At 47.3% G+C, this 26,451-nt stretch overlaps 2 protein-coding genes and 1 pseudogene across 15 annotated transcripts in view; all 3 read right to left on the bottom strand.

The window, feature by feature from the left end:
* Positions 1-17,049, bottom strand: part of LOC101000755 (aspartate-rich protein 1-like) — a 181,716-nt gene extending 164,667 nt beyond the window's left edge. For 5 of the 14 annotated variants that reach the window (XR_004178941.1, XR_004178937.1, XR_004178938.1 and 2 more), the window contains exon 1: positions 1,197-2,064. Coding sequence is in view for 6 of the 14 variants with exons in the window: in XM_031656415.1 (XP_031512275.1) it covers positions 1,197-1,410 (214 nt within the window). In the remaining 8 variants the exon portion in view is untranslated. Of the gene's footprint in view, positions 1-1,196; positions 2,077-6,805; positions 6,848-16,970 lie in introns of those variants that run through there. The other 9 variants (XR_004178942.1, XM_031656412.1, XM_009216949.4 and 6 more) reach the window with 7 other exon arrangements.
* LOC110744234 lies at positions 7,624-17,188 on the bottom strand. The gene is made up of 3 exons (XM_031656014.1): positions 16,971-17,188; positions 15,613-15,709; positions 7,624-8,150 (listed from the first exon to the last, which is right to left on the bottom strand). Exons 1-3 carry the CDS (start codon positions 17,186-17,188, stop codon positions 7,761-7,763), a joined length of 705 nt encoding a protein of 234 aa, XP_031511874.1. The 3' UTR covers positions 7,624-7,760.
* A 2,121-nt stretch (positions 17,189-19,309) lies between these two features.
* LOC101001459 lies at positions 19,310-21,524 on the bottom strand (annotated as a pseudogene).
* Between the last annotated feature and the right edge of the window lie 4,927 nt (positions 21,525-26,451).

Here is a 26,451-nt window from a genome sequence, read left to right as displayed (position 1 = left end):
AGGGGACAAAGGGGAGGGATAGCGTTAGGAGATATACCTAATGTAAATGATGAGTTAATGGGTACAGCACACCAACATGGCACATGTAAATATATGTAACAAACCTGAACGTTGTGCACATGTACCCTAGAACTTAAAGTATAATAATAAAAATAAATAAATAAAAATTATGTTTCCAAACAAGACACAGCAAGGTTTTTAACAGCTATATTCATAATTGCCCAAACTGAAGGCAAATACCTAAACATTTGAGGTGTCCTTTACTATTAAAAGTGAACCGAGCCTGGGCAACATGGTGAAACCCCATCTCAACAACAACAAAAAAAAATAGAAAAACTAGCTTGACATGATGCCTTAGTGCCAGTTACTTGGGAGCCTGAGGTGGGGGGAACACCTGAACCTGAGGAGGTCAGGGTTGCAGTGAGCTGTGATTGCACCAATGCACTCTTGGATGATAAAGTGAGGCCTTGTCTCAAAAAAAAATAAAACAATCATTTTGAATTTTGAATTTAAGAAATCTCTGGCCGGGCATGGTGGCTCATGCGTGTAATCGCAGCACTTTGGATGGCTGAGGCAGGAGGATCACGAGGTCTGGAAGTAGAGACCATCCTGGCTAACATGGTGAAACCCGCCAGTACTAAAAATACAAAAAATTAGCCAGGTGAGGTGACACACACCTGTAGTCCTAGCTACTCAGGAGGCTGAGGCAGGAGAATCGCTTGAACCCAGGAGGCAGAGGTGGCAGTGAGCCAAGATCACGCCACTGCACTCCAGCCTGGGCAACAGAGTGAGACTCCATCTAAAACAAACAAACAAATCCAAATATTTGGGACTGAATTAGCCCAATTATGAGCTACCTAAAAGGATGGGAGAAAAGAAACAATCTGGTCCTTACCTGTTCCTTCATTTAGGTACCAAACCAGCTGGATAAGCAAGGCTGGAGAATGGGATGGGGACTCCAAAACTGGGGTATTTGAATTTTCATTGAGAAAAGGAAGAGACTAGACCAAAAAAGCCTCAGTGTCTAAGACAAGAGGCAGAGCCAACCTTTGTTCCCCATGCCCAGACCTGGGAAAGCTGGCTATGGGCAGGAGGGAGCTGGCAGCTGAGGATGTCTCTGGGGATGAGGGTATGGGAAGGGGGTTAGGGTGCCCACAGGTGTGCCAGAGAGTAAACGACACCCATGGCTTTTTTACCTGTGGGCATCTTTTGGTTGCTGATGTGCTGCAGGTCGTGGCCCCCCGTGGCTCCCACATCCAGCTTGCCAGGCTCTACAGTAGTGGATTCTGATTTTGTAGCAGCCACAACCTCATAAAAATCAGATTCATAACTGGATGCTACCTTCCCGCTGTGCCAGCCACAGTTGGAACTGACTTTGGGGCACACACAAGAGGTCAATATATTCCCCATGGGATATCTACACGCCTCTCCACTCCTGCCTGAGCCTTTGATGAAACTGAAACGGTGCTGCCCGAGCAGCCACACTACTGAGGCTGGCACAGCACTTGTAGAAGCAGCCTGACTCCAGGTAGATTTGGGGCCTCAGCCCTTACTTTGTCACTACCTCCCAAAGTAGCTGTTCTATGAGGTCGGGGATCTGCTGTTTTACTTCAAAAAGAAACACACGACAAGTGCTGAGAGGCACAAAAACTGCTGGGACACAGCACAGTCGGAGCTCCTCCTCCTCCTACTCCTAGCTACCGACTGAGGGCTGCTGGCCCTGGCTGATGCCTATAACCCACAAAGCTTCCTATGTCACCTGTTACAAAGAAACAGCCAGGCCAGGCTAGTGACTCACAACGTCCAGCCCCACAGCCCCACCCAAGGCCTCACAATGCCCATCCCTGCTGCTGCCCACCTTGTGGCCACCCTGCCCCTCTGTGCTGACTGCACTACTCAGGCTTTTATTCACCCTGGGCTGCCTGAGCTTTCTGGTCCTGAGAAAAGTGCAGGGGGGTTGTTATTGGAAGTCACACTTGGCAAGAAACTCAATGTAAAACCCTGGTACAGCCGGGAGCGGTGGCTCACGCCTGTAATCCTAGTACTTTGGGAGGCTGTGGGGGGGAGTGGATCACTGAGGTCAGGAGTTCGAGAACAGCCTGGCCAACATGGTGAAACCCCATCTCTACTAAAAATATAAAACATTAGCTCTATGTGGAACCCCATCTCTACTAAAAATACAAAATGTTAGCTCTGCGTGGTGGCAGGCATCTGTACTCCCAGGTACTCGGGAAGCTGAGGCAGGAGAATTGCTTGAATCCAGGAAGCAGAGGTTGCACAGTGAGCCAAGATCACGCCCTTGCACTCCAGCCTGGGTGGCAAGGGTGAAACTGAGAAAGGAAAGAAAGAAGAAAGAAAGAAAGAGAGAAACAGAGAGAGAGAGAGAGAGAGAGAGAAAAGAAAGAAAGAAAGAAAAGAAAAGAAAAGAAAAGAAAGAAAGAAAGAAAGAAAGAAAAAGAAAGAAAGAAAAGAAAGAAAAGAAAGAAAGAAAAAAGAAAGAAAGAAAGAAAGAGAGGAGAAGAAAGAAAGAGAGAGAAAGGAGGGAGTGGGAGGAAAAAAGAAAGAAAGAAAGACAGAAAGAAAGAAAGAAAGAAAGAAAGAAAGGAGAGAGAGGGAGGAGGGAGGGAGGGAGGAAGGGAGGGAAGGAGGGAGGAAGGAAGGAAGGAAGGAAGGAAGGAAACCCCAGTTACTAAAGTCATTTCCACCAGCATTTCTGTTTTTCTGAGTCTGACAGCTTTCATTTGCTCACCAAATGTAGTTATATACAAATTTTTGACTGCTTTTCTAACTATATGCTTCTCTCCTGTCTTATAAGTGTTAGTTCTTGTCTGCAACTTGATCATAGCTACCCCCAGGGCCCTGGTCCCACTCTCAATAGAGAGTCATGGCTGTGTATCCTGAATGAAAGCCTGGGACACATCACACTTTCCCCTCCTGGTCTATAAAATAGGGACTGAACACATCCTTCTCAGCTCTGTAATGCTACGACCTACCAACTCCCTTTTCTCCCTCTGTTTCTTCTTTCCATGGCAAGGGTATTCAGATATTTCTTTTATTTACTTATTTATTTATTCTTTGAGATGGAATGTCACTCTGTTGACCAGGTTTGAGTGCAGTGGAACGATCTCGGCTCACTGCAACCTCCACCTCCCAGGTTCAAGCGATTCTCCAGCCTCAGCCTCCCGAGTAGCTGGGACTACAGGCACACACCACCACATCTGGCTAATATTTGTATTTTTAGTAGAGATGAGGGTTTCACCATGTTGGTCAGGCTGGTCTTGAACTCCTTACCTGAGGTGATCCACCCGCCTCGGCCTCCCAAAGTGCTGGGATTACAGGCGTGAGCCATCACACCTGGCCTCAGATATTTCTTTCACTAACAAATCATAAAGCATTATCTTCTTATACAAAATTGAGAACCCCACAGTGGGGTACCATTGTCCTCATAGGATAAAGATGAACAGTCAACATCTGGCAAGCATTATGTGCCTGACAGTGTTCCAACTGTGGCATACTCATTTAACCCTCAGAAACAGTCCCATTGTACACATTTTACAGCATAAATCTAGATAGAAAAATCAAGTAACTTCCCCAAGGTCCCACAACTGCTCAATGTGGGGCCAAAATGTAATCCTGGAGAATCTTGATCCCCACAAGATGATCGCGATTATCAGAAGGTAAAGGTAGAAGTCAAGCATGGAGGGGGAGTGACATTGTAGATTAGTATATTTTAAGAAAAATGGCCAGGCATGGTGGCTCACAGCTGTAATCTTAGCACATTGGGAGGCCCAGGCAGGTGGATCACCTGAGGTCAGGAGTTTGAGACCAGCCGGGGCAAATTGGCAAAATTCCATCTCTACTAAAAAATACAAAATTAGCTGGGCATGGTGGCACATGCCTGTAATCCCAGCTACTCAGGAGGCTGAGGCAGGAGAATCACTTGAACCCAGGAGGCAGAGGTTGCAGTGAGCTCAGCTCACATCACTGCACTCCAGCCTGGGCAACAGAGTGAGACTCCATCTCAAAAAAAAAAAAAACAAAAAAACAACAAAAAACACACACAATGTTTTTTATGTGGATTTTAAAATTCCTCCCCTTCATTCAACATTAAGTCCCTGTTAAGGGTAAGGCACTGCATGGGCCTGAAACTGTCCCAGCACTCAGTGACTTCAGGCAGATGAGCAAACAAAGGCTTAGAGAGTTCAGTTGTCTAAGGCCACATCTGGCACCCCATGTTGGATACCCACCCCCGATAATTTAACGTGGGTCCTTTTCTATTTTCTGTAAGTGTCAGCCAGTCTGAAAAATAAAGAAAAAGAGTACAAAAGAGAGAAATTTTAAAGCTAGGTGTCGGGAGGAGACATCACATGTGGGCAGGTTCTGTGATGACTCCCAAGTTGCAAAACCAGCAAGTTTTTCTTAGTGATTTTCAAAAGGGGAGGGAGTGTATGAGTAGGGTGTGGGTCACAGAGATCACATGCTTCACAAGGTAATAAAATATTACAAGGCAAATGGAGGCAGGGCGAGATCACAGGATGGGGGGCGGGAACTAAAATTGCTAATGAAGTTTTGGGCACGCATTCTCATTGATAACATCTTATCAGGAAACAAAGGGTTTGAGAGCAGACAACCTGTCTGACCAAAATTTGTTAGGTGGGAATTTCCTCGTCCTAATAGGCCTGGAAGTGCTACGGGAGACGGGGTCTTATTTCATCCCTTACCTGCAACCATAACAGACAGACATCCCCAGAGCGGCCATTTCAGAGGCCTCCCCTTAGGAACACATTCTTTCTCAGGAATGTTGGTTACTGAGAAAAAGAATTCAGCGATATTTCTCCCATTTGCTTTTGAAAGAACAGAAATTTGGCTCTGTTCCACCTGGCTCTCAGGCAGCCAGACCTAATGGTTATCTCCCTTGTTCCCTGAACATCGCTGTTATCCTGTTCTTTTTTCAAGGTGCCCAGATTTCATATTGTTTAAACAATTTGTGCGGTTAACACAATCATCACAGGATCCTGAGGCGACATACATCCTCCCATTACGAAGATGACAGGATTAAGATATTAAAGACAGGCATAGGAAATCACAAGAGTATTGACTGGGGAAGTGATAAACGTCCATGAAATCTTCACAATTTATGTTCAGAGATAGCAGTAAAGACAGGCGTAAGAAATTATAAAAGTATTAACTTGGGGAACTAATAAATGTCCATGAAATCTTCGCAATTTATGTTCTTCTGCCGCGGCTTCAGCCCGTCCCTCTGTTTGGGGTCCCTGACTTCCCGCAACAACCAACCTCTCTGCATTCCTTTCTTATACCCGGAGGAGAGAGGAAGGAGGGAAAGGAGCTGTGGGTGGCTGAATTAGGCCCAGGGATGGCTGTGTCCCAGTCCCGGGACCTGTCCATGTGCTGTGTTGTGTGGCCACAGGGACTTTACAGATGTGAGGATGTGAAGGTGCCTGAGGTGGAAGATGATCCTGGGTTATCTGGGTGGGTCCAAGGTGGGGTCTTTTCTTTCTTTTCTTTTTTTTTTTTGAGACAGAGTCTCGCTCTGTCACCCAGGCTGGAGTGCAGTGGCACAATCTTGGTTCACTGCAAGCTCTGTCTCCTGGGTTCATGCCATTGTCCTGCCTCAGCCTCCCAAGTAGCTGTGACTACAGGTATCTACCACCATGCCTGGCTGATTTTTTGTAGTTTTAGTAGAGACAGGGTTTCACCGTGTTAGCCAGAATGGTCTCGATCTCCTGACCTTGTGATCCACCCGCCTCGGCCTCCCAAAGTGCTGGGATTACAGGCGTGAGCCACCAGGCCTGGCCAAGGTGGGGTCTTTATAAGGGAAAGAAGGAGGCAGGGGGGTCAGAGTGAGAGCAGGAGTGGTGGGGGGAGGGAGAGAAAGGGAGAGAAGGACAGAGGGTGAGAGAAGGTGGTGGGGAGAGAGAGAGAGAGAAGAGTGGGAGAGAGATTTGAAGATGCTGGCTCTGGCTCTGGCCAGGAGCCCAGGGCATCCTCTAGAAGATGCAAAAGTCCTGGAAACGGATTCTCCTCAGAGTCCCCAGAAGGAGCCTGGCCCAGCTGGCACCTTGATTTTAGCACTCTACAATTCATTTTGGACGTCTGACTCCAGACCAGGGAATCAATGTGTGATGTTTTAAGCCTCTAAATTAGGGGTCATTTGTGACAGCAGCCACAGGAAAGTCAAACAGGAGCCATGGGAGAGACTCCCTAGGATGCCCCGAGGGTCCCTCCCTGGCCCCACCCACAGAAACACAGGCCTGACCACTGCTGGTGCCCCCACCCCTCTAACACCCTGCTCAGCAGGAACCATGCAGGAGGGGCTGGGTGTGACTGGGCCATGTTCTCTCCCCTCACACCTTCTTCTCAGAGAGCAGCTGGAGCCCCAGACCCAGGGAGCCTCCCAGAGAAATTCCCAACACAGGACCTGGTTTTCCACCTGAGGCTCAGGATCCAATGGAGAAGTGTTTCCCAAAAATGATGCTTCCTCCAAAGATGGCCAGTGACTTTCTGTGCCAAGCATCTGAGAAAATCTCCATGTCCTAGGACTGCCAGGCAGTCACCTGTGCGTATGTCAGAGCCCAAATCCCATCAACAGTGAGGCCTTGGGTAAAACACATCCCCACTTTTAATTATGCAGAGATGCCTGGCCTCAGCACTGAAAACACCAACTTCCCTCGAGAAAAGACTTGTTTAATCTCTTAGAAATGATGGAGCACACCAGCCTGAACAACATAGTGAAACCCCATCTCTAATAAAAATACAAAAATTAGCCAGGCATTGTGGCACATACCTGTAATCCCAGCTACTCAGGAGGCTGAAGCAGGAGAATTGGTTGAACGTGGGAGGCAGAGGTTATGGTGAGCCAAGATACTGCCACTGCACTCCAGCCTGGGAGACAGAGCGACACTCCATCTAAAAAAAAAAAAACAAGAAAGATAGAAATGATGGAGCACCTATTAACCCTTCTTGCACTGGTTCCTGGGGAGCTCTGAGCCTATCTTTGCAAGTATCCTGATCCTCTTGCAGGCCTTTTATGTGTGTTTCCTTCCTGGCTTCCTCCTATTTTTCTCACACATCTGAACCTGCTGTCAGGTGAAAAATCAAAGTGGGCCCAAAGTTTAAGAGCTCACGAATTTGATGGTGTTGGATTGTACTGGACAGTCCAACTCTCAGGGGTGGGGAGTTGGGCAGAGAAGAAGGAGAGCATTCCAGGGGCCAGGGCCAGAAGCAGAGGGGCTCCAGCTCCAGAGTAGGATTTGCAGGCTGAGGAAAGAGAGGCCATGGATGGGTAGAGGGTCCAGACCAGGATGGGGACAGAGGGCATATCTGGAGGCTCAGCCAGAAATACCTCCCTCCAGAAAGTAGGCAGTAAGTTGGGGGTTGAGCTGCAAGAAGGAAGGGGAGGAGGGAGAGAATGGAGGGACCGGTGTTCAGTGAGCCGACTGCTCCTATCCTGGCCTATTTCCCCAGGGGACACGCCTAGGAGATTGTGATCCTCCCCTCCAGGCTACTTTCCCACTGGTGCCAGGATTCCCCCAACGCCACACTGAGAACCCAGGAGAAGCATCAAATTATATGAGAGATAAGAAAAGAAGAGAGGGAGCAGGATTTCTGGTTGACGAAGGATATTTATTGAGGGTTTACTGGGTACAGGGAGAAGGGCTGGATGGCTTGGGATACAGAGAGATCCCTCCCCTGGGATTCTGCAGCTCCAGGCCCCTGTGGGTGGGGTGAGGGTTGGGAACCTACGAACATTGTGCAGGGGCCACTGTCGTCTCCACGGTGCTCCCTTCACGCGTGACCTGGCAGCTGTAGCTTCTGCGGGACCTCCACTGCTCGGGAGTCAGGCTCAGGTAGCTGCTGGCCGCGTACTTGTTGTTGCTTTGTTTGGAGGGCGTGGTCATCTCCATGCCCTGGGTGATGGGGGTACCATCTGCCTTCCAGGTCACCGTCAAGATTCCCGGATAGAAGTCACTCATGAGACACACCAGCGTGGCCTTGTTGGCTTGGAGCTCCTCAGAGGACGGCGGGAACAGAGTGACCGAGGGGGTGGCCTTAGGCTGACCTGCGTGGACAGAGGAGGGAGAGAGAGACGGCAGAGGGAGAGTGGGGTGTTGTGGAGCGCCTCTCTCTGTCTAAAGTCTCTGGGAGGGTTCATGGTGTGGCCGTCTGGTCCACCCAGGGCCTCTGCTTCCCTCTAAAGTAGAGCGTTTCTACCTTAGAAGCTGGTCTAGCAGTTTGTGATTAGTTTTATGATGTAAATATAAGATTTTTTGTTTGTTTGTTTGTTTGTTTGTTTGTTGAGACAGGGTCTCGCTCCGACACCCAGACTGGAGTGAAGTGGTGCCATCACAGCTCACTGCAGCCTTGATCTCCTGGGCTCAAGTGATCCTCACACTTCAGCCTCCTGAGTAGCTGGGACCACAGGCATGTGCTACCATGCCCAGGTAATTTTCGTTTGGTATTTTTTTTGTAGAAATGGGGTCTCACCATGTTGCCCAACTTGGTCTCGAGCTCCTGGACCTCCTAAAGTGCTGGGATTACAGGCATGAGCTACCATGCCCAGCAAGACTATTTTAATTTTCTTTTCTTTTCTTTTTTTGAGATCAAGTCTTGCTCTGTCGCCAGGCTGGAGTGCAGAGGTGCAATCTCGGCTCACTGCAACCTCTGCAAAAACCTCTGCCTCCCGGGTTCAAGCGATAGTCCTGCCTCAGCCTCCAAGTAGCTGGGACTACAGGCGCACACCACCACACCCAGCTAATTTTTATATTTTTAGTAGAGACATGGTTTCACCAGGTTGGTCATGATGGTCTTGAACTCCTGACCTCGTGATCCACCCGCCTCGGCCTCCCAAAGTGCTGGAATTACAGGCGTATGCCACCACGCCCAGCCCTTATTTTTTATTTAAAAACAACAACAACTTTTTTTTGAGATGGAGTCTTGCTCAGTCACCCAGGCTGGAGTGCAGTGCCACCATCCTGGCTCACTGCAACCTCCACCTCCTGGGTTCAAGCAATTCTCCTGCTTAACCACAAACTTGGTGGCTTAAATCAAGCAGAAATTGACTCTTACAGATCTGCAGGTCAGAGGTCTGAAATGGGCCTCCCTGGGTTGAGGTCAGAGTGTCAGTAGGGCTGCGGTCTTACATGGCGGCCGTAAGAGACAGGCCATTTCCTTGCCTTTTCCAGATTCTACAGGCTGCCCACATTCCTCGGTCCATGGCCCCTTCCTCCTTCCTCAAAAGGCCAGCAGTGGCTGGTTGACTCACTCTCATGTTGCATGGCTGTGACACCAACTCCCCGCCCCACTCGGGGTAACACTAGGGCCCACCTAGATAATCCGGGATCATCTCTCTATCTTAAACTCAGCAACTTAGCTGCTGTGATGCCACCTACACCCCTAACGCCCCCTTGTCGTAGAATAGAACATGTTCATAGGTTCTGGGGATTAAGATGTGGATATTTCAGGGGGGCATCATTCTGCCCACCACAGTGGGTTTGTATCAGCCATATTCTTTTGATGGTCAGGGTATCTCACTTTTAGCCAGTGGGAACCCCTTCTTCTGGCCTCAGAGTTTGTTAGGGATGGTGCCCACCACATTTCTTGGATGGCGCCTTCGCTTTCTGGTACAACAGATAACAGAGGTTCCAGGCTCATCTCGCCCACACCTGGAGTCAGGCGCAGGTGCATGGGGTGCCTACGTGATGGAAATGCAATTGTTTCTTGGATTGTTTTAAAGACTGGGGATGGTAAGTTCACATATTTCAAAAAAAAATCATGAATTTCAAATAATTTTCCAATTTAAAATTGATCTTACAGAATTTTTATTTAACTCTTATCTTGTCCTCATGTATCTCTTCATTTACACTTAAATTCTTGGTTCTGACCAACAATAACATTGTTCTTTTTTGTTTTACCTGACTATATATATACATATATATATATGAAATAATTGTTTATATGAAATACTTTTGAAATAAAAATAATATTAGTCTTAACAGTAAAGCTTCTGAATAAAATTAAAATTTCTTTGCAGCTCTATCCTTAAATGTAGAGGAGAATGTGCCCCTATCTTACTTCTTTCCAGCTATCTACCTCAGAGAAAGGCTCATATATAGACCCAAAGGCACCTGTGTAAGAACATTCACTGCAATTGCACTTGCGCTTCTGAGCACAGGGTTAAGTAGATCTGAGTTCTGACATCTCATGCAGCAATTCCAAACACTGACAAGGTCTACACACTGCTGATGAGGAAAAGCTCCACACGCACCACCAGGTGAAGAAGGCAAAAGCCATAAATGGATTTACTAATGTGTTCCTGACAAATACAACTCTGCCCCAAGCTGAGCTCAACAACCTTTCTGGGTAGGGGTTAGATATGCAACCTGCTCCATTAATTTTCCATCACAATTTAGAATGAACTGCTAACGAGTGCCAAGTTTAACATTAAAAATCCTTTACGGGCCAGGCACGGTGGCTCACGCCTGTAATCCCAACACTTTGGGAGGCTGAGGCAGTTGAATCACTTGAGGCCAGGAGTTCGAGACCAGCCTGGGCAACGTGGCAAGACCCTGTCTCTACAAAAAATACAAAAATATTAGCCAGATGTTGTGGTGCACGTCTGTAGTCCCAGCTACTCAGGAGGCTGAGGCAGGATAATTGGTTGAACGTGGGAGGCGGAGGTTGCAGTGAGCCGAGATCACACCACTGCACTCCAGCCTGGGCAACAGAATGAGACTGTCTCAAAAAAAAAAAAAAAAAAAAAAAAAAATCCTTTGTGTATCGAGAGTAACTGACAAACGTATTCAAGTCAAGGATACTCATTTACCCACTGACAGGGATGGAGATGAATTTTAATTTAGAATGCACCTAAAATCACAAAAAGATGTTTGGGGTAAGAAAATATTGAGAACCCACAACATGTAGCTTTTCTCAAGTTATAACACTGCCATCATTATTAATAACAATCTTATTACTTAACATGGAATCTATGACATCTTTTCTTCTAGAGAATTATTAAGGTATTTATTATTAAGTTAACATGGCCAGTGAAATTATGCTACTGGAGCACTTCCTCAGACCCCTGCAGTTGATAATCTTTACTGAATGAATACAATGCATTTTAAAATTGTTACTAATGTCTGAAATTGACAGTGCTCCTCTACTCAAATTCATGAGCCCCCCCGCCTCATAAAATAAGATTCACCGGGAAAAAGACAGTCTGAAGGCTTTTCTGAAAATATGCTGAATTTGGAATCAGAAAACCTGGGTTTGAAGCTCAACTGTGCCATTTGTTATCAACGCGACCTTGAGCAATTAGCTTCTCCCTGAACCTGAATTTCTTTCTAAAATAAGATGACAAGTATTACGGAGCCATTTCCAAGAATCTCTAAATAAAAAAAAAAAGCTTGCTCTCTGAGAATAAAAACTTTAAATCAATACATAACACAAAGGGCCGAGAAATGCCAAAGGTTTCTGGTCTGGGCAGCTTTGGCAGTGGTTTCATGAACTATATTCTCAAATCCAGCGGAGGTGTGCCCACCAGCTACAACAGGAAACGTGAAAATATGGGAAGATGACTTGTCCCGAGGCCACCCATGGTCAGGGATTTCAAGTACTGGACATCCAGTGTAAGCCGCCCCTGTGAAGCATGACTCGGTCCCAAGTAACCATCTGACTCATCCACGTGGGTCTGTGCTCGCTACACCACCTTCTGATGGTCACTTTGCTTCCCGCAAGGGCGACCCACGAGAGAGAGTTCCAGCCACACAGACGCTGGGCACGGAGGCTCCTACAGGAGCCAGTGTTCAATGCAATGTAGCAAACTGGACATTCTAGCTATGGTGTAGCTTTTCAGGTAAATCTACTGTGTAAGTGAGTTAGCGCACTGTTGGGAGGGGGAGGCTCTCACTTAGTAGCATCCTCAAAAGGGTCTTTAATCTTAAAATAAGAACCAGAGGCCTAGAGGAAGAGAATAATTTAGTCAGGCGGACTTGGCTGATTATGTGAGTTTCACAATAAGAGACAGGTGCTTAGTACAGTGATATAATAAAATCTAGTTTCTGGGTCTGGAAGGCTAAAAGCCACTCCCTGCACCACAGTCAAGATACTAGTATCTAAGGAGAAAACCAGTTGTCCTCAAATACATAAAATACACCTCTCAATATCTCCACATGGATGAAGCTGGAGTAATTTTTTGTCCTTTTTAAAATTTCTACCTATTACCAAGCATAATTATAAAAACTAAAAAGAGTTAATACATATAAAACTATAAAATACTATCTACAAATCTTAGTGGGGTTTTCTTAAACTCTAAGTAAATGACCAGCTACTGTAAAAACATGAAATAAATGACCATCTCCTGTAATAAACACAAAATAAATGACAAATTACAATTTATGTTTTGAATTCGTACCCTAACGAAAAAGAAGAACACTACTGCTGTCTTACACATAGAAATACTCCTATCAATAATGAGGAATACTTTCTTTCTAAAGGCTATTTGTGCTTCCAACGTGGACTTTCAGTTCAAAATTAGGCTATGAGCACAGGAGAATGAAGACACAGAAAACTCTACAAGCTAAATGGAGAGGAATATTTCTTTTTTTTTTTTTTTTTGAGACGGAGTCTCCCTCTGTCACCCAGGCTGGAGTGCAGTGGCACCATCTGGGCTCATTGCAAGCTCCGCCTCCCGTGTTCACACCATTCTCCTGCCTCAACCTCCTGAGTAGCTGGGACTACAGGTGCCCGCCACCACGCCTGGCTAATTTTTTTGCTTTTTTAGTGGAGACGAGGTTTCACCGTGTTAGCCAGGATGGTCTCGATCTCCTGACCTCGTGATCCACCTGCTTCAGCCTCCCAAAGTGCTGGGATTACAGGCGTGAGCCGCTGCGCCCGGTCTGTTTTCTACTTATCTTAGTGGCTTTGGCTTTAGTTGTGTAATGTAGCCACTTACATAGTAATAGTCACTCCTTGGGCTGTGTTAGGATTCTGTTACATTGAGATTATCAGGTAAAAGATCTTGCAAAATTCTTTAGTAGCCCACCTATTTGATTTGGAGGTTGGGGGTTGGGGAATTTCTAGATCCTATAAGAAAGTTAATTGCATGTTAAAATGCCTCAGCATAATGACTTAAATGGCTGATATGACTTCACAGTGTTGGTAAAACGGATTAGAGTCAAAAGGTTTTTGACAGGAGTTTCTATTTCAGCTTCATTATAGAGCAAGCCATGTAACCACCAGTTTTTGGTATTCTTGAAAGAGATGCTCAGATTTGTATTTTTAGTATCTGAATGAGAAGCATACATTTTAATTTGCCTTTAGTCTATCACTAGTGATTTTTTTTTTATTTCCAGCAAATTATTTGCAGTCACTATTCTTTGTGCTTCCTTATTTTAGTTACTTTGCCTTTTCCAGTTTTAAACAGAAGAGCATCAGAACGAAATATCCAGCTAATTTAAATGAAACACTGGGTTTGCAGCTTCCTGCTATTACAGGAGAGTCTCAGAAAATGGAACATTCTGCCCAGGGGAGATTTTGCTTCTCTGAGATGGCAAGAGGCAAATATTTTGTTATGTTGACACATTATTCAGTTAACCAACCAATGAGTGCAAATCCTGGAAAAGCTGACTATTTGTCCAGATGGTATAGCTGCTTTAGTTTACCGAAATGTTGCTGGGCTAATGTAGCTGATAATGGGCCCTATTGGGAGTAGTAGACTGTGACCCACAGACTCCCTGTGCAGGCCCAGTTAAAACAGGAGCATTTAGATGTGCAGGCCAGTTGTTTTATGTCACGTTGGAAAAGAAATGCTTTTATTTAAGTAAGGTCTAATTCATAAGCAAAGGCCCACAAAGGGTCAACATCTTAAGCCCTGGAGTGATTCAGACGACTTTTACTGTAGGCTGTATTACTCTGTTACTCTTTTTTTTTTTTTTTTGAGACAGAGTCTTGCTCTGTCGCCCAGGCTGGGGTGCAGTGGCCGGATCTCAGCTCACTGCAAGCTCCGCCTCCCGGGTTTAGACCATTCTCCTGCCTCAGCCTCCCGAGTAGCTGGGACTACAGGCGCCCGCCACCTCGCCCGGCTAGTTTTTTGTATTTTTTAGTAGAGACGGGGTTTCACCGTGTTAGCCAGGATGGTCTCGATCTCCTGACCTCGTGATCCGCCCGTCTCGGCCTCCCAAAGTGCTGGGATTACAGGCTTGAGCCACCGCGCCCGGCCTGTTACTCTTTTTTTAAAAACAGAATGAAATTCAGATGACTTGAAATCACACATAGTTGAAAGAGGTTGAGTAACGTGAACTTCATCTTTCCCCTGGAGTCTCATTTCTGTTTACTGGACATTGCGAATGTTGGATCACCTATTGCAAAGCTTGTCCTTTCAAAGTATTCATACAATATGATAGGAAGGGCTGAAATGACATTTTAAAGATTCTTTATAATTTTCTAGGAGGACTGACAGTCCTTAAAGGACATTTATGATACCGTTTATGACATTAACTCAGTACATAGTTGTAGAGCCATTTCTATGAGCCAGGCACGGGGATACTATGACAAACCAAGCCACAGCCCCTTCCTTCATGGAGCTTATAGACTAGTGTGAAATGCACAGAGTCGAGCCAAGAAGCATGTTTGCTTTAAAGTGTAATTGCTCGAAGTTTTTATTTAACTACAAACAAATAGCGTATAGATGACTCTTAATTATTCTATATGCATAGAATATAGAATAATAAAGAATGAATATAGAATATAGGATAATGCATAGAACACATGATGTTTGGTAAGTGTTACAATAATTTGTTAGTGATTACCTTTGAAGATCTAGCTAAACATAGTCTCCATAGTGATATCGTAGTTTGCATCTTTCTGTTTGTGTAGCCACCGCAAGTGGCCTAGTTTTCTTCTTTAGTGGACACGGAATTTATTCAGTAATTTTCTAGCTTCAATCACTAAGTGATTGGTGCATAACTTGAAATATTCCTCTCCAGGCCGGGCGCGGTGGCTCATGCCTGTAATCCCAGCACTTTGGGAGGCCAAGGCGGGCGGATCACAAGGTAATTTCTCAATTTTAAAATGTCATGAGAAATATGCTGGCTGTCGCTCTGCCTTAAAAGAAAGCATTACCAAAGAATACCACTGAAAAACAAAGGCATTCATACAAGGAAGTGAACACATAAGTACGTTCTTAAGAGGGACACTAAAAAAGCAAAAGTCACATTACGTTCCAAATACCAAAGAAAAAAAAAACTGAACAGAAGTTCCTAACTTTAGTAATATTATATTCTACTCCCCCCCAAAAAAACTGCCCATGAGTTGAGATTTATCAATTGTATATATAGAAACCCTACATATTTAGGACTCCCTGCCTTTGGGTGGGTCGGGGGAGGGCGGGCACTAGGAAAGGCAAGAGAAAAAGGAATTAAGCCTTTTTCTACCACATTTATAGAAATGGACAGTTTTTTTCGGTGAAATTTAGGTTTGATATAGGAGTTCTTGTTCTCTAAATAAGTTTCCCACTTGCCGGAAATTTTAAGCAACACTGATTTTTTCAATTAGCTTCAGATCTGCTGCACTCTGGAATAGGGGTGTTAAACTCACGACATCGCAGACAGGTTTGCACTTTTCCCTGATTTTCACTACTTGGCATTGCCTATCAAAGAGTAGCACGCCCTGCAAGACCAACAAGAGGCCTGGGCTAAGGAGGAAAAGGAGGCCAAAAATATCCAGCAAGCAAGTCTTCATTTGCACAATTTAGCTTTTCACAACAAATAACAAGGGGACTGGTATTCTCTGTATCATAGGGCTCATAGATGGACTTGTAAAAAAATCATATGATGATCACTTAGCATTAGGTAACATTTAAGCAATCTTGGGCGCCTAACGCTTGAAGGACTGATGATTTCAAATGGACAGTAACTTTGGTTTAGATTCCAGTATTTTACAGAATTGCATGGTTTCAAATTCATCATAAAGAAAATGCCTCATTTGAGCATCAATTCCAAGAGCTATTTAGCATCAAGGAACCGCATTAGCTGCACAACTCATGACGGTGTTAATTAGGAAAAAGGAGCTAGAGAAAAAAAAAAATCCATCGCTGAAGCCTTGATACACTATTTAAAACTCACCATTAACCTGACGAACTACTTTTTCTGGGGAAGTGCTAATGATATGAACCAGCAAAAAAATTTACTAGTTCCTTAATAATAAATCATTTGAGAGAAAACTGCAACTTGGTATGGACCTCACCAAGCCCCTCGCCAATTCAATGGGGCCCTCCTTTGATAATTTAACAACAAATTCCTGTCCGGAATCACCCATTCAAGTGTCTTTTTAAGTGACTCCCGTTTCAATTTTTTAATAAAGTGCCACCAGTAGATCTGCAAGTTGAGGAAAGCAGCTCAGGGGACACACTTGACACCAAAAAGAATATTGAGTGGGTCAAAATCCTGCCTGGGCACAAAATAGAAGAGCCTCAAAAGGTGAGTAGACTTAGTGACTTCAAGAAGAGCAAGCGCTGAAAACAGCAGTTTACCTCGGACAATAACCAGCAAGCCTGCAGTCCCCAGGTAAGCGGCCCAGAGGGAGCTGAGAGATGGAGTTGGAAAGGGGGACCGCAGAGCCCGGGAAGAAGGAGCCACCAGAATGGAGCCCAAAGGAGTGACAGGCAAGGAGTCGACGGGGACCACACCAACGCAACAGGTAGAACCACGGGATGGAAGAGCACAGGACAGGGCAGGCCGGGAGGGAGCCACAGGGATGGAGCCACAGGGATGGAGCTGGTTCAGCCAAGTCATAACCAGCCCCTGGCAGGGGCGCTGGCTGCGCGCAGGGTGCCGCGCTGGGCACTTTGGAGTGCTCTCTCCCGGAGTCCCCCCACCGGCTCTCCGATGCCCCATTTCAGAGACTGGAACGACAAGGCTGGCCCCGCATCGCCCGCCCCGCAGTGCCACCCTCACCAGGACAGCGACGGCTCAGCGCCCGAACCTCGCAGACTCAGGGGGTCGCTGGCAGCCGCGTGGGGGCAGCGGCGTGGGGGTCGGCGCGGGCCAGAGCAGCTGGTGCCTGGGCTCGGGCAGGACGGTCCTCTTGCTGGCGCGGGCGCCGGGGTCGCCTTGCTCTTCTCCATGGCTATCAGGTAACTGGCATCGGCCAGCACAGCCTCCAGGTCCGCCATGTTGGCGAGCTTTGGCGGCGGCGGCGGTTACTCCGGACCCGGACCCGGATGGGATGCGCGCCCGCCGCCGCCGCCGCCCCCCGCCGCGCCCCAACCTGGGGGAGCCGCCCCAGGGCAGCCCCCACTCCGCGCGCCCCACCAGCGCCCTGCAAGCTCCGCAGGCAGTAGCCCGCAGGGCTCGCCGCACGCCTCCCGGCTCCGCCCCGTGGCGCATGGTCCGCTGCTCTTTCCGCAAGGATCTACTCGGAGCGCGTCCCTGACTGTCCCTGCCCCTCAGTGCACAGTCCTAGCGGCCAGTCTCGTCCCGCGCCTCCCGAAAAAATCTCTACTGTCGCCCTCCCCTCGGGGTGGCCAGGAGGGACCCCTCTTCCTCCCCCACCTCCCCGTTGACCTCCGCCACGTTCGGTGCCCCGACTTCCCTACCCCAGCTCCATGTGCTCATATGCCCGTCCTCTCATCCAGAAAAGCCCTGGGCCCGATACTACCCAAGGGGCATTGGGGAGGCCTCTGCTCCCTGGACATAGTAGTTCTCAAACTGGACAGTGTCAATCAGCATCCTCTGGGAGGTCTGGGGTGGCCCCGGAAACGCATGTCCCCGCAGGTGATGATGAAGCCCCTGCTCTGTCTGGTCCCAGCTACCCATGAACAGCGCCCAGCGGGCCGGGCCCTCAACGTCGCTCCTGACCCTGAACATACCCCCAACCCCACCGTGAGAATTCAGTGAAGAGTAAAAGCTGGAGAAAGTTGCCTGTCTCAGGCTAAGGAGAGCCAAGTGGGTTGAGGGCTTCCCCACTAGGAACAGAGATGACCTTAGGGAGCCCCGTGATGGAAGAGCTCTCAACTTCAGAAGGTCACCACTCCCGGCGAGGTGGTGGCTCACGCCTGTAATCCCAGCACTTTGGGAGGCCGAAGCGGTCGGATCATTAGGTCAGGAGATCCAGACCATCCTGGCTAACACGGTGAAACCCTGTCTCTACTAAAAATACAAAAAATTAGCCAGGCGCGGTGGCGGGCGCCTACAGTCCCAGCTACTCTGGAAGCTGAGGCAGGAGAATGGCGTGAACCCGGGAGCCGGAGCTTGTAGTGAGCCGCGATCACACCACTGCACTCTAGCCTGGACGACAGAGCAAGACTCCGACTCAAAAAAAAAAAAAAAAATGCTATATTTCCAAAAATATATATATTTTTTCTGCACCAGTACCCTTGTATAATAAAAGTATCTACTTTTCGTTCATTTGTTTCAATGCACTACACTTCATCTACAATTTCATTAGGTGTATACAGCAAATAGGCAAGCATGGCTTTTACATCTTTAATGATTTTTTTCTATACAGGGAGGTTTAAAAAAAATACTTGAACAGTTTGCTCAGTAATGTGACATGTGACACATAATGCATGTACCTTGTTCTCATTTTTTTTTTTGAGACAGAGTCTGGCTCTGTGGCCCAGTCTGGAGTGCACTGGTGTGATCTCGGCTCACTGCAAGCTCCATCTCCCCAGTTCTCGCCATTCTCCTGCCTCAGCCTCCCAAGTAGCTGGGACTACAGGCACCCGCCATCACGCCTGGCTAATTTTTTGTATTTTTAGTAGAGACAGGGTTTCATCATGTTAGCCAGGATGGTCTTGATCTCCTGACCTCGTGATCCGCCCGCCTTGGCTTCCCAAAGTGCTGGGATTACAGGCGTGAGCCATTGCGCCCGGCCTCTCATATTTTTTTAGAAGGTATAAAATAAAGATTCAGTAATTTTAACTCAGATATTTATCTTTTTAAAAATAGTATGTTGGCCGGGCGCAGTGGCTCAAGCCTGTAATCCCAGCACTTTGGGAGGCCGAGACGGGCGGATCACGAGGTCAGGAGATCGAGACCATGCTGGCTAACACGGTGAAACCCCGTCTCTACTAAAAAAATACAAAAAAGTAGCCGGGCGTGGTGGCGGGCGCCTGTAGTCCCAGCTACTCGGGAGGCAGAGGCAGGAGAATGGCGTGAACCTGAGAGGCGGAGCTTGCAGTGAGCCGAGATCGGGCCACTGCACTCCAGCCTGGGTGACACAGCGCGAGACTGTCTCAAAAAAAAAAAAAAAAAAAAAATAGTATTACAGTTTTGTTACTTGCACTACTTTTCAAAACTCCTTAAGTTTTTCTCTCATAGCACACTTTCTTCTAATACTTCAAATTTTGCCAGGCAATATAAAAAAGGCTGCAATTTCTACCCTTTGAGGGCACTGTAGTGACTAAACAGCCTATCGAATTTGAATACTTTTTGAAATCACTTCACCAGTGATATCTCTCACGGAAGGTTCATACATGATGCAACACCACACAGTACATTCAGAGACAGCTTTGACTTCGCTATGAGAAGAAAAAGATTCCTAGAAGTCTCTCACAGTAACTGCCTGTCATTTAGCCAAGGGCCATCTGTCTCCCCTTCTTAAGAGAGGCCTTCCTACCATTCGCTTATGGTGGGATCTTAAAAGATGATTGGTGCTGTGGGATGAATTGGGGTTTATTCCTTTACTACTATTCAGTGCGGGTTCATCCAAACAAGAAAAAAAAAAGCTGAGTTGGAGGACAATTCCTTTGTCTTTTGTTTGGTTAGACGGTAAGACACACGGACAAGTGCCTCAGCTCGCTGCACCAAGGACAGGCAAGCAAAGGCGATGACCAGTTAACTGATCAGCAGGCAGGCATGGTCAGGTCATCATTGGGTGAAGAGTTCAGAGGTCAGAAGGTCATAGGTTACTTGCCAGTGGCAGCTCGGACTGCAGTCACAATCCTTTGGTAAGGACGGACACACATATCGTGCCTTCGAACTTTAGTAGCCACTGTACTTAATACATCACTAGGTTCAATAGGATACTCAAGGATTAATGTAGCTGCTACCAATGTGTAGGGGTACTCATAGGGTGTATAGATTAAACCAGCTTCGGGCCCTCGAGGAACTATTGCAGTTGGGTGAGGAATTCCGTTTGGCATGACAGTGGTCTGTATTTGTCTGATCAAAGGCATTAGGGTAGGGTCAGCTGGTGTAGGAGTAGGCAGAGCAGCTGGTGGGAGAACCGGAGCAGGCCCAGTAATGATCCTTGGAGCAGCCTGGGCTGTTGCTGCAAGAGAAAAGGCAAGGGCTGGTGATTTAATGTTGGCATCTCTGTAGGTGCCATTCAGAATCACAAGCTCCATCAGCTGCATCTTCTTTAGACTGTCTTCTCTTTCAGCTGCAGGTACCAATAATTTCTTCACTTCTTCAACTGCTCTCTTCAATTTGATTTCTGCTCTGTTCTGAGCATTTTCCACAGTGATTAGTACATGTAAATCTTTATTTAGGTGCTCCCAATTGGGCTTGCCTCTATTTTGCTCCTCCTTTGTTTGTTTGTTTGTTTGTTTGTTTCAGATGGAGTCTCCCTCTGTCGCCCAGGCTGGAATGCAGTGGCACAATCTCGGCTCACTGCAACCTCCAACTCCCGGGTTCGAGCAGTTCTCTGCCTCAGCCTCCCGAGTAGCTGGGATTACAGACGCCCGCCACCATGCCCAGCTAATTTTCGTATTTTTAGTAGAGACGGGGTTTCACCATCTGGGCCAGGCTGGTCTTGAACTCCTGACCTCGTGATCCACCCGCCTTGACCTCCCAAAGTGCTGGGATTATAGGCGTGAGCCACCGCGCCCAGCCGCTCCTCGTTTTTTATATCCCCCATTGAACCTTTGCCTCAGACTATGATTTTACATCCGGTTTCTGCTTCAAGCTATTTGACCGTAAGTCCTCTAGGTCCAAGGATTCTTCCAACAAAATTAAAATCTGCGTATTCTTCTACAGGCACATAGTTTCTCTTGTAACTGCACAATAGGTCCCACAGCATCAGGCAATTCTACACTCCTTTTCTCTGTACTGCCATTCAATGTGTCATTGTCCATGTCTTTCCGTACTCTGCTCATTTCTTCACAACTTGAGGCAACAGCAGCAGCTTTTTAGCATATGGAAATATTCCAGGTTTTTCCCTCCAATTCCCCTTGTGGAGACACGCCACAAAATGGAACAGAGGGGAGAAGCAAGTGTCTTGCTCCAGCTCTGCTGCCAACTTGTCTCCAGACATAGGCAAGTCACAAACGCTCCAGATCTCAGTCTCTGCTCAAGGTAGTTGAAGACCCCACAGAAGGTGGGCAGGTTGCTCATAAGCTTCTTGTCGTTCTTCAGCTGCATCAGGTAATCTGAGGTGGGCTGCGGCCTCTCCATGGTTTCCATTTCCACGGCCACATTCCAGGCTCTGCAGGTCACTCCGTCCCCCGCCGCCGGAGAGGAGGGAGGGGCGGGGGCAAGCCCCTGCCGCATCCCACTCCGCCCCTGCTCCCGCGCCGAGTCCCCGGGGGCTGCTGGCACCGCGCGCTCGCCCTCCTCACTTTCCGCCCGGGCCCGACGCGCTCCCGGCCGCCACCGCGCTAGGCCGCCCAGCTCTGCGCCTCCCTCACGAGGCCTGCAGGCGGGCGCGAGGCGGGTCTCGGCTGACTCAGTGCATGCGCAGGCCGCGGGCCGCTGGCTCAGGACGAGAAGGAGCTGGGGCCGCCTCTCGCTCGGTTGGTCGCGCCAGCTCAGCACCGCCGCCGCCTGTGCTGGGGGATCTCTCTGGGCTGGTCCCGCCGCGGCGCCGCTGCAGCTGCTGCCGCGCTCTGACTGCGCTCCTCTTCTTCCTCACTCACTTGGCGACGGAGTTGGCGGCGGCAGGGGCTTCCACTTTTAATTTTTTGTGGATACACGGTACATGTATACATTTATGGGGCATATGAGCTATTTTGATAGAGGTATGCAATGCATAATAATCACATTGGGGTAAATTGGGTATCCATTCCCTCCAGCAATTATCCTTTGTGTTTCAAACAATCCAATGATAATATTTTAGTTATTTTTAAATGTACAATTAAATTATTATTGACTATAGCCACCTTGTTGTGCTACCAAATACTACATTTTACTCATTCTATTTTTTTGTATCCTTAACCATCATGTCTTTCTCTCCTAACCTCACCCTGCCACCTACCCTTCCTAGTCGCTGGTAACCATCCTTCTACTCTCTATCTCCATAAATTCAATTGTTTTAATTTTTAGCTCCCACAAATAAGTGAGAACAGCCCCATGCTCAAGTTTTAGCCGCATAATAATTATGTTAAACACCTTATAGTACCAAGCGCTTCACAGACGCTAACAGGTTAATCTTCACAACAACCTCTAAAGGAAGTACTGCTAGTATCTCCACTTTTCTGGATGAAAACACAGCGTCCTTAAGTTACTTGCTCAGTTGCCCAGCCCATAAATTACAGATTTGGGATCCGAACCCAGTCAGCCCAGTTGCAGAGTTCTTGCTCTCCGCAGGGTCACAGCTCCCTCAAGGAGAGGTGAAATAACATAGCTCCGGACGCATGTGGGCTATTCACGGCAGCATGGTGCACAGCAGCAGTGACTGGAAGCAACGCAAGTGTCCATCAAACCGGAACTGGGAGGTGGGTGGATCACAAGGTCAGGAGTTCGAGACCAGCCTGGCCAAGATGGTGAAACCCGTCTCTGCTAAAAATACAAAAATTACCCAGGTGTGGTGGCAGGCGCCTGTAATCCCAGCTACTTGGGAAGCTGAAGCAGGAGAATCACTTGAACCTGGGGGTCGAAAGTTGCAGTGAGCCAAGATCACGCCACTAGAACCAAGATCAGAACAAGACTCCGTCTCAAAACAACAACAACAACAAAATGAGACCGGATTAATAACTTGCATTATACCTATGCGTGAGACACTGCACACCAGCTAAGATGAATGATCTAAATCTACTATATGTGGCAATATACAGCTGACCCTTCAAACATGGGTTTGAACTGTGTGGGTCCACTTATTCCTGGATTTTCTTCCATCTCTGCCTCCCCTGAGACAGCAACACCAAAGCCTCCTCTTTTCCTCCTCCTCTGCCTCCTCAATATAGAGATGACCAGAAGGAAGAGCTTGATGATGATCCACGTCCACTTAACGAATAGTAAATACATATTCTCCTCCTTCAGATTTTCTTAATAACGTTTGCTTTTCTCCAGCTTACTTTATTGCAAGAATACAATATAGAATACCTACAACATACAAAATACGTGTTGTTCCACTGTTCATGGTGTTGGCAAGTCTTCCGTTCCATGGAAGTGAAGTTTTGGGGGGAGTCAAAAGTTACAGGGGGATTTTTGACTGCATGAAGGAGTCAGTGCCCCTCCCTCCCTCTTTGTTCAAGAGTCAACTGTAAGTCTTGGAAACATAATGTTTTTGTTTTTGAGACAGTCTCACTCTGTTGCCCAGGCTGGGGTGCAGTGGCATGATCTCAGCTCACTGCAACCTCCACCTCCTGGGTTCAAGGAACTCTCCTGCCTCAGCCTCCTGAGTAGCTGGGATTACAGGCGCCTACCACCACGCCTGGCTAATTTTTGTATTTTTAGTACAGACAGGGTTCCACCAAGTTGGGCAGGCTGGTCTCAAACTCCTGACCTCAAGTGATCCACCTGCCTCAGCCTCCCAAAGTGCTGGGATTACATGTGTGAGTCACCTGGCCCGGCCTTGGAAACATAATGTTGAAGAGAAAATTGCAATTTACTAAATGATACATAGAATTTAACATTTATGGAAGGTGTGGAAACAATACTATATATTGTTTGTGGTTAGGCACATGTACTTAAAGTAAAAAAAAAAAAAGGTACAAAAATTAAAGTAGGAGGAGAAAAGGGAATGGTGTCAGGGAAGTACCCAGCAGGCTTCCACTGTATATGCAACATTTTGTTTCTAATCAAAAGATGTCTGAAATAAGAAATTTACAAATGTGCTTTGAAAAGTACAGGCTGGGCCCTATGACTTACACCTGTGATCCCAGCACTTTGGGAGGCCGAGGTGGGCAGACTGCTTGAGGCCAGGAGTTCCAGACCAGCCATTAATAACATGGTGAAACCCCTTCTCTACTAAAAATACAAAAAATTAGCCAGGCAGGGTGGCGCACACCTATAAAGCCAGCTACACAGGAGGCTGAGGCACGAGAATTGCTTGAATCCAGGAGGTAGAGGCTGCAGTGAGCTGAGATCACACCACTGCACTCTGGCCTGGGTAACAGAGCACGACTCTGTGTCAAAAGAAAGGAAAGTTGCAAAAGACGGGACCACATTGCACACTGAGACTGCTGTGATCCCAGGTCCCCCTTACAAGGAATGGGGGCACCAGGGAAATCCTGCCCCATCCTCAGCATGCCCCCGCCTGGATAGCACAGGTGGTTGGCGTCTCTCACTCACCAAAGGGAGCAGCTTCTAGCCTTCTCCCTCTTTCCCCAACTCCTCATACTAGACAGAGGGAATGTTCCCCAGGGCCAATTGTGCCAGGTGACTCCCTTCCTCAGAATTCTCCCATGGCTCCCCAGTGCCCTCAGAAGCAAGCCCACACTCCTTTCCAGGACCAACATTTACCTCCACAACCTGGGCCCTGCTGCTTTGTCAGCCTCACCTGCTACCATTCTTGTTCCCACACCCTGCAGAAGCCACGTCAGATGCATGCAGAGCCACCTCCACTCCCTCTCGCCCAGTAGTTTTTCTCACCTTGATAATTTTGCATATGTGACCCCCTTTTCTGGAAAAGGCCCTCACTTCCTGCCGGCCTTGTCAGTCAGATGCCTGGAGTCTTCACCACCATGCACAGTGCATCCTAGGAGAAGTCCGACAGGCCATGCCAGGAGATTGGCATCGGCCACCACTCGATGAAAGAAGAGCGGACCATTTCCCAAGGCCCCATCACACTTTCCCGGAGTTCCCAGACTTATTGTGGTTGTTGTTGTTCGCTGACAACTCACATGTACAATCAGTGGTAAAATTCAGCTTCTTTCATTCAATACCAAATGAATGTCACGAAAATAGCTTCGTAAGACAAAAGGACAAAATGACACTTTTCTTCCCACTAAGTCCAAAAATGTCTCCTCTGGCTAACCAAAAGGGTACCTGTTCCATCTGCTCTTTCTGTCCTGCCTCCTCCTCTTTCCACCAGCATGGCCTTGAGCAAATCATCTCCCCCTTTCTGAGCCTCCGGGGCTCCCGTAGAAAATGGGAGTAAGCCACAGGTGGTGATAGGTTGGAGCGTGAGGAAATCAGCCAGCAATCACTTAATAAATGCCTCCTGTCAGCCTGTCATGGTACGCGGTGGCGGTGACGCAATAGCAAACAAGATGTGCTTCACTGAGCTTTCATTCTAACAGGGAAACCAACATTAAAGAAAAATTGAAGGCTGGGTGCCGTGGCTCACACCTATAATCCCAGCGCTTTGGGAGACCGAGATGGAAAGATTGCTTGAGCTGAGCCCAGGAGTTTGAGACCAGCCTGCGCAACAGAGCGAGACCCCACCTCTACAAAAAATAAAAATAAACCATTACCCAGGCATGATGGTGCACACCTGTAGTCCCAGCTACATGGGGGGTTCAACCAGGAGGATCAGTTGAGCTCAGGAGATCAGGACTCAGTGAGCTCTGATGGCACCACTGCACTCCAGCCTGGGCAAGAGTGAAACCCTGTCTCTAGAAAGAAGAATACAGTTTGCCTCCTGAATATATAATAATGATGAATATAAAGTATACCTGGAAGAAAAGGAGGATTTGACCAATATGTGGACCAATCTTTTGGACAGAAACTGCTATCTCAGGAAATGGCAGCGTGAGCCACCTTGTTGATGTTTCCTCATTCCTGGATTAATGGAGAGAAAGAAAATGTATGCCCAATCCACTCAATGTTGCCTTCTTTAGTGAAAAAAAGAATAACTTTATGAAGAAGCAGCATTAACTATAAACTGGTCTTGGTAAATGAACATATCACCCACTTATTTTAATGAAAGAAAGATGCAGAAAGGTGAACAATTTAAATAAATACAAAACCCAAAGGCAATGGTAGCCAGGTGCAATGGCTCACACCTATAATCCCAGCACTTTGGGAGGCTGAGGCAGGAGGATCATGTGAGCCCAGGAGTTCAAGATCAGCCTGGGCAACATAGCAAGACCTATCTTGGCAAAGCAATGGTTCTTAAACTGGGTTTACAGTTGGGAGGGGCTTGTTAAGTGAAGATCGCTGGACACCCCTCCCTCCTAAATTGTGATTCAGTAGGTCTAGGGTAGGACCAAGAACTTGCATTTCTTTTTATTTATTTATTGAGACACGTTCTCACTCTTTTGCCCAGGCTGGAGGTCAATGGCGAGATCATAGTGCACTGTAGCCTTGAACTCCTAGGCTCAAGTTATCC

This window comes from Papio anubis, chromosome 16, assembly GCF_008728515.1.
Source record: "Papio anubis isolate 15944 chromosome 16, Panubis1.0, whole genome shotgun sequence".
In the NCBI taxonomy this organism is placed as follows: domain Eukaryota; kingdom Metazoa; phylum Chordata; class Mammalia; order Primates; family Cercopithecidae; genus Papio; species Papio anubis.
This window is presented reverse-complemented; position numbering and strand designations above follow the sequence as displayed.

What these genes read in the sequence shown, in the direction of transcription:
- LOC110744234 (XM_031656014.1), bottom strand. Translation starts at nt 17,188, where the DNA reads ATGGCGGACCTGGAGGCTGTGCTGGCCGATGCCAGTTACCTGATAGCC. An exon ending in GCTGAGCCGTCGCTGTCCTG is followed by an intron (nt 15,710 to 16,970) that starts GTGAGGGTGGCA and finishes TTTCCTCCTTAG; the next exon opens with CCCAGGCCTCTTGTTGGTCT. An exon ending in GCAAACCTGTCTGCGATGTC is followed by an intron (nt 8,151 to 15,612) that starts GTGAGTTTAACA and finishes CAGAGACTTTAG; the next exon opens with ACAGAGAGAGGCGCTCCACA.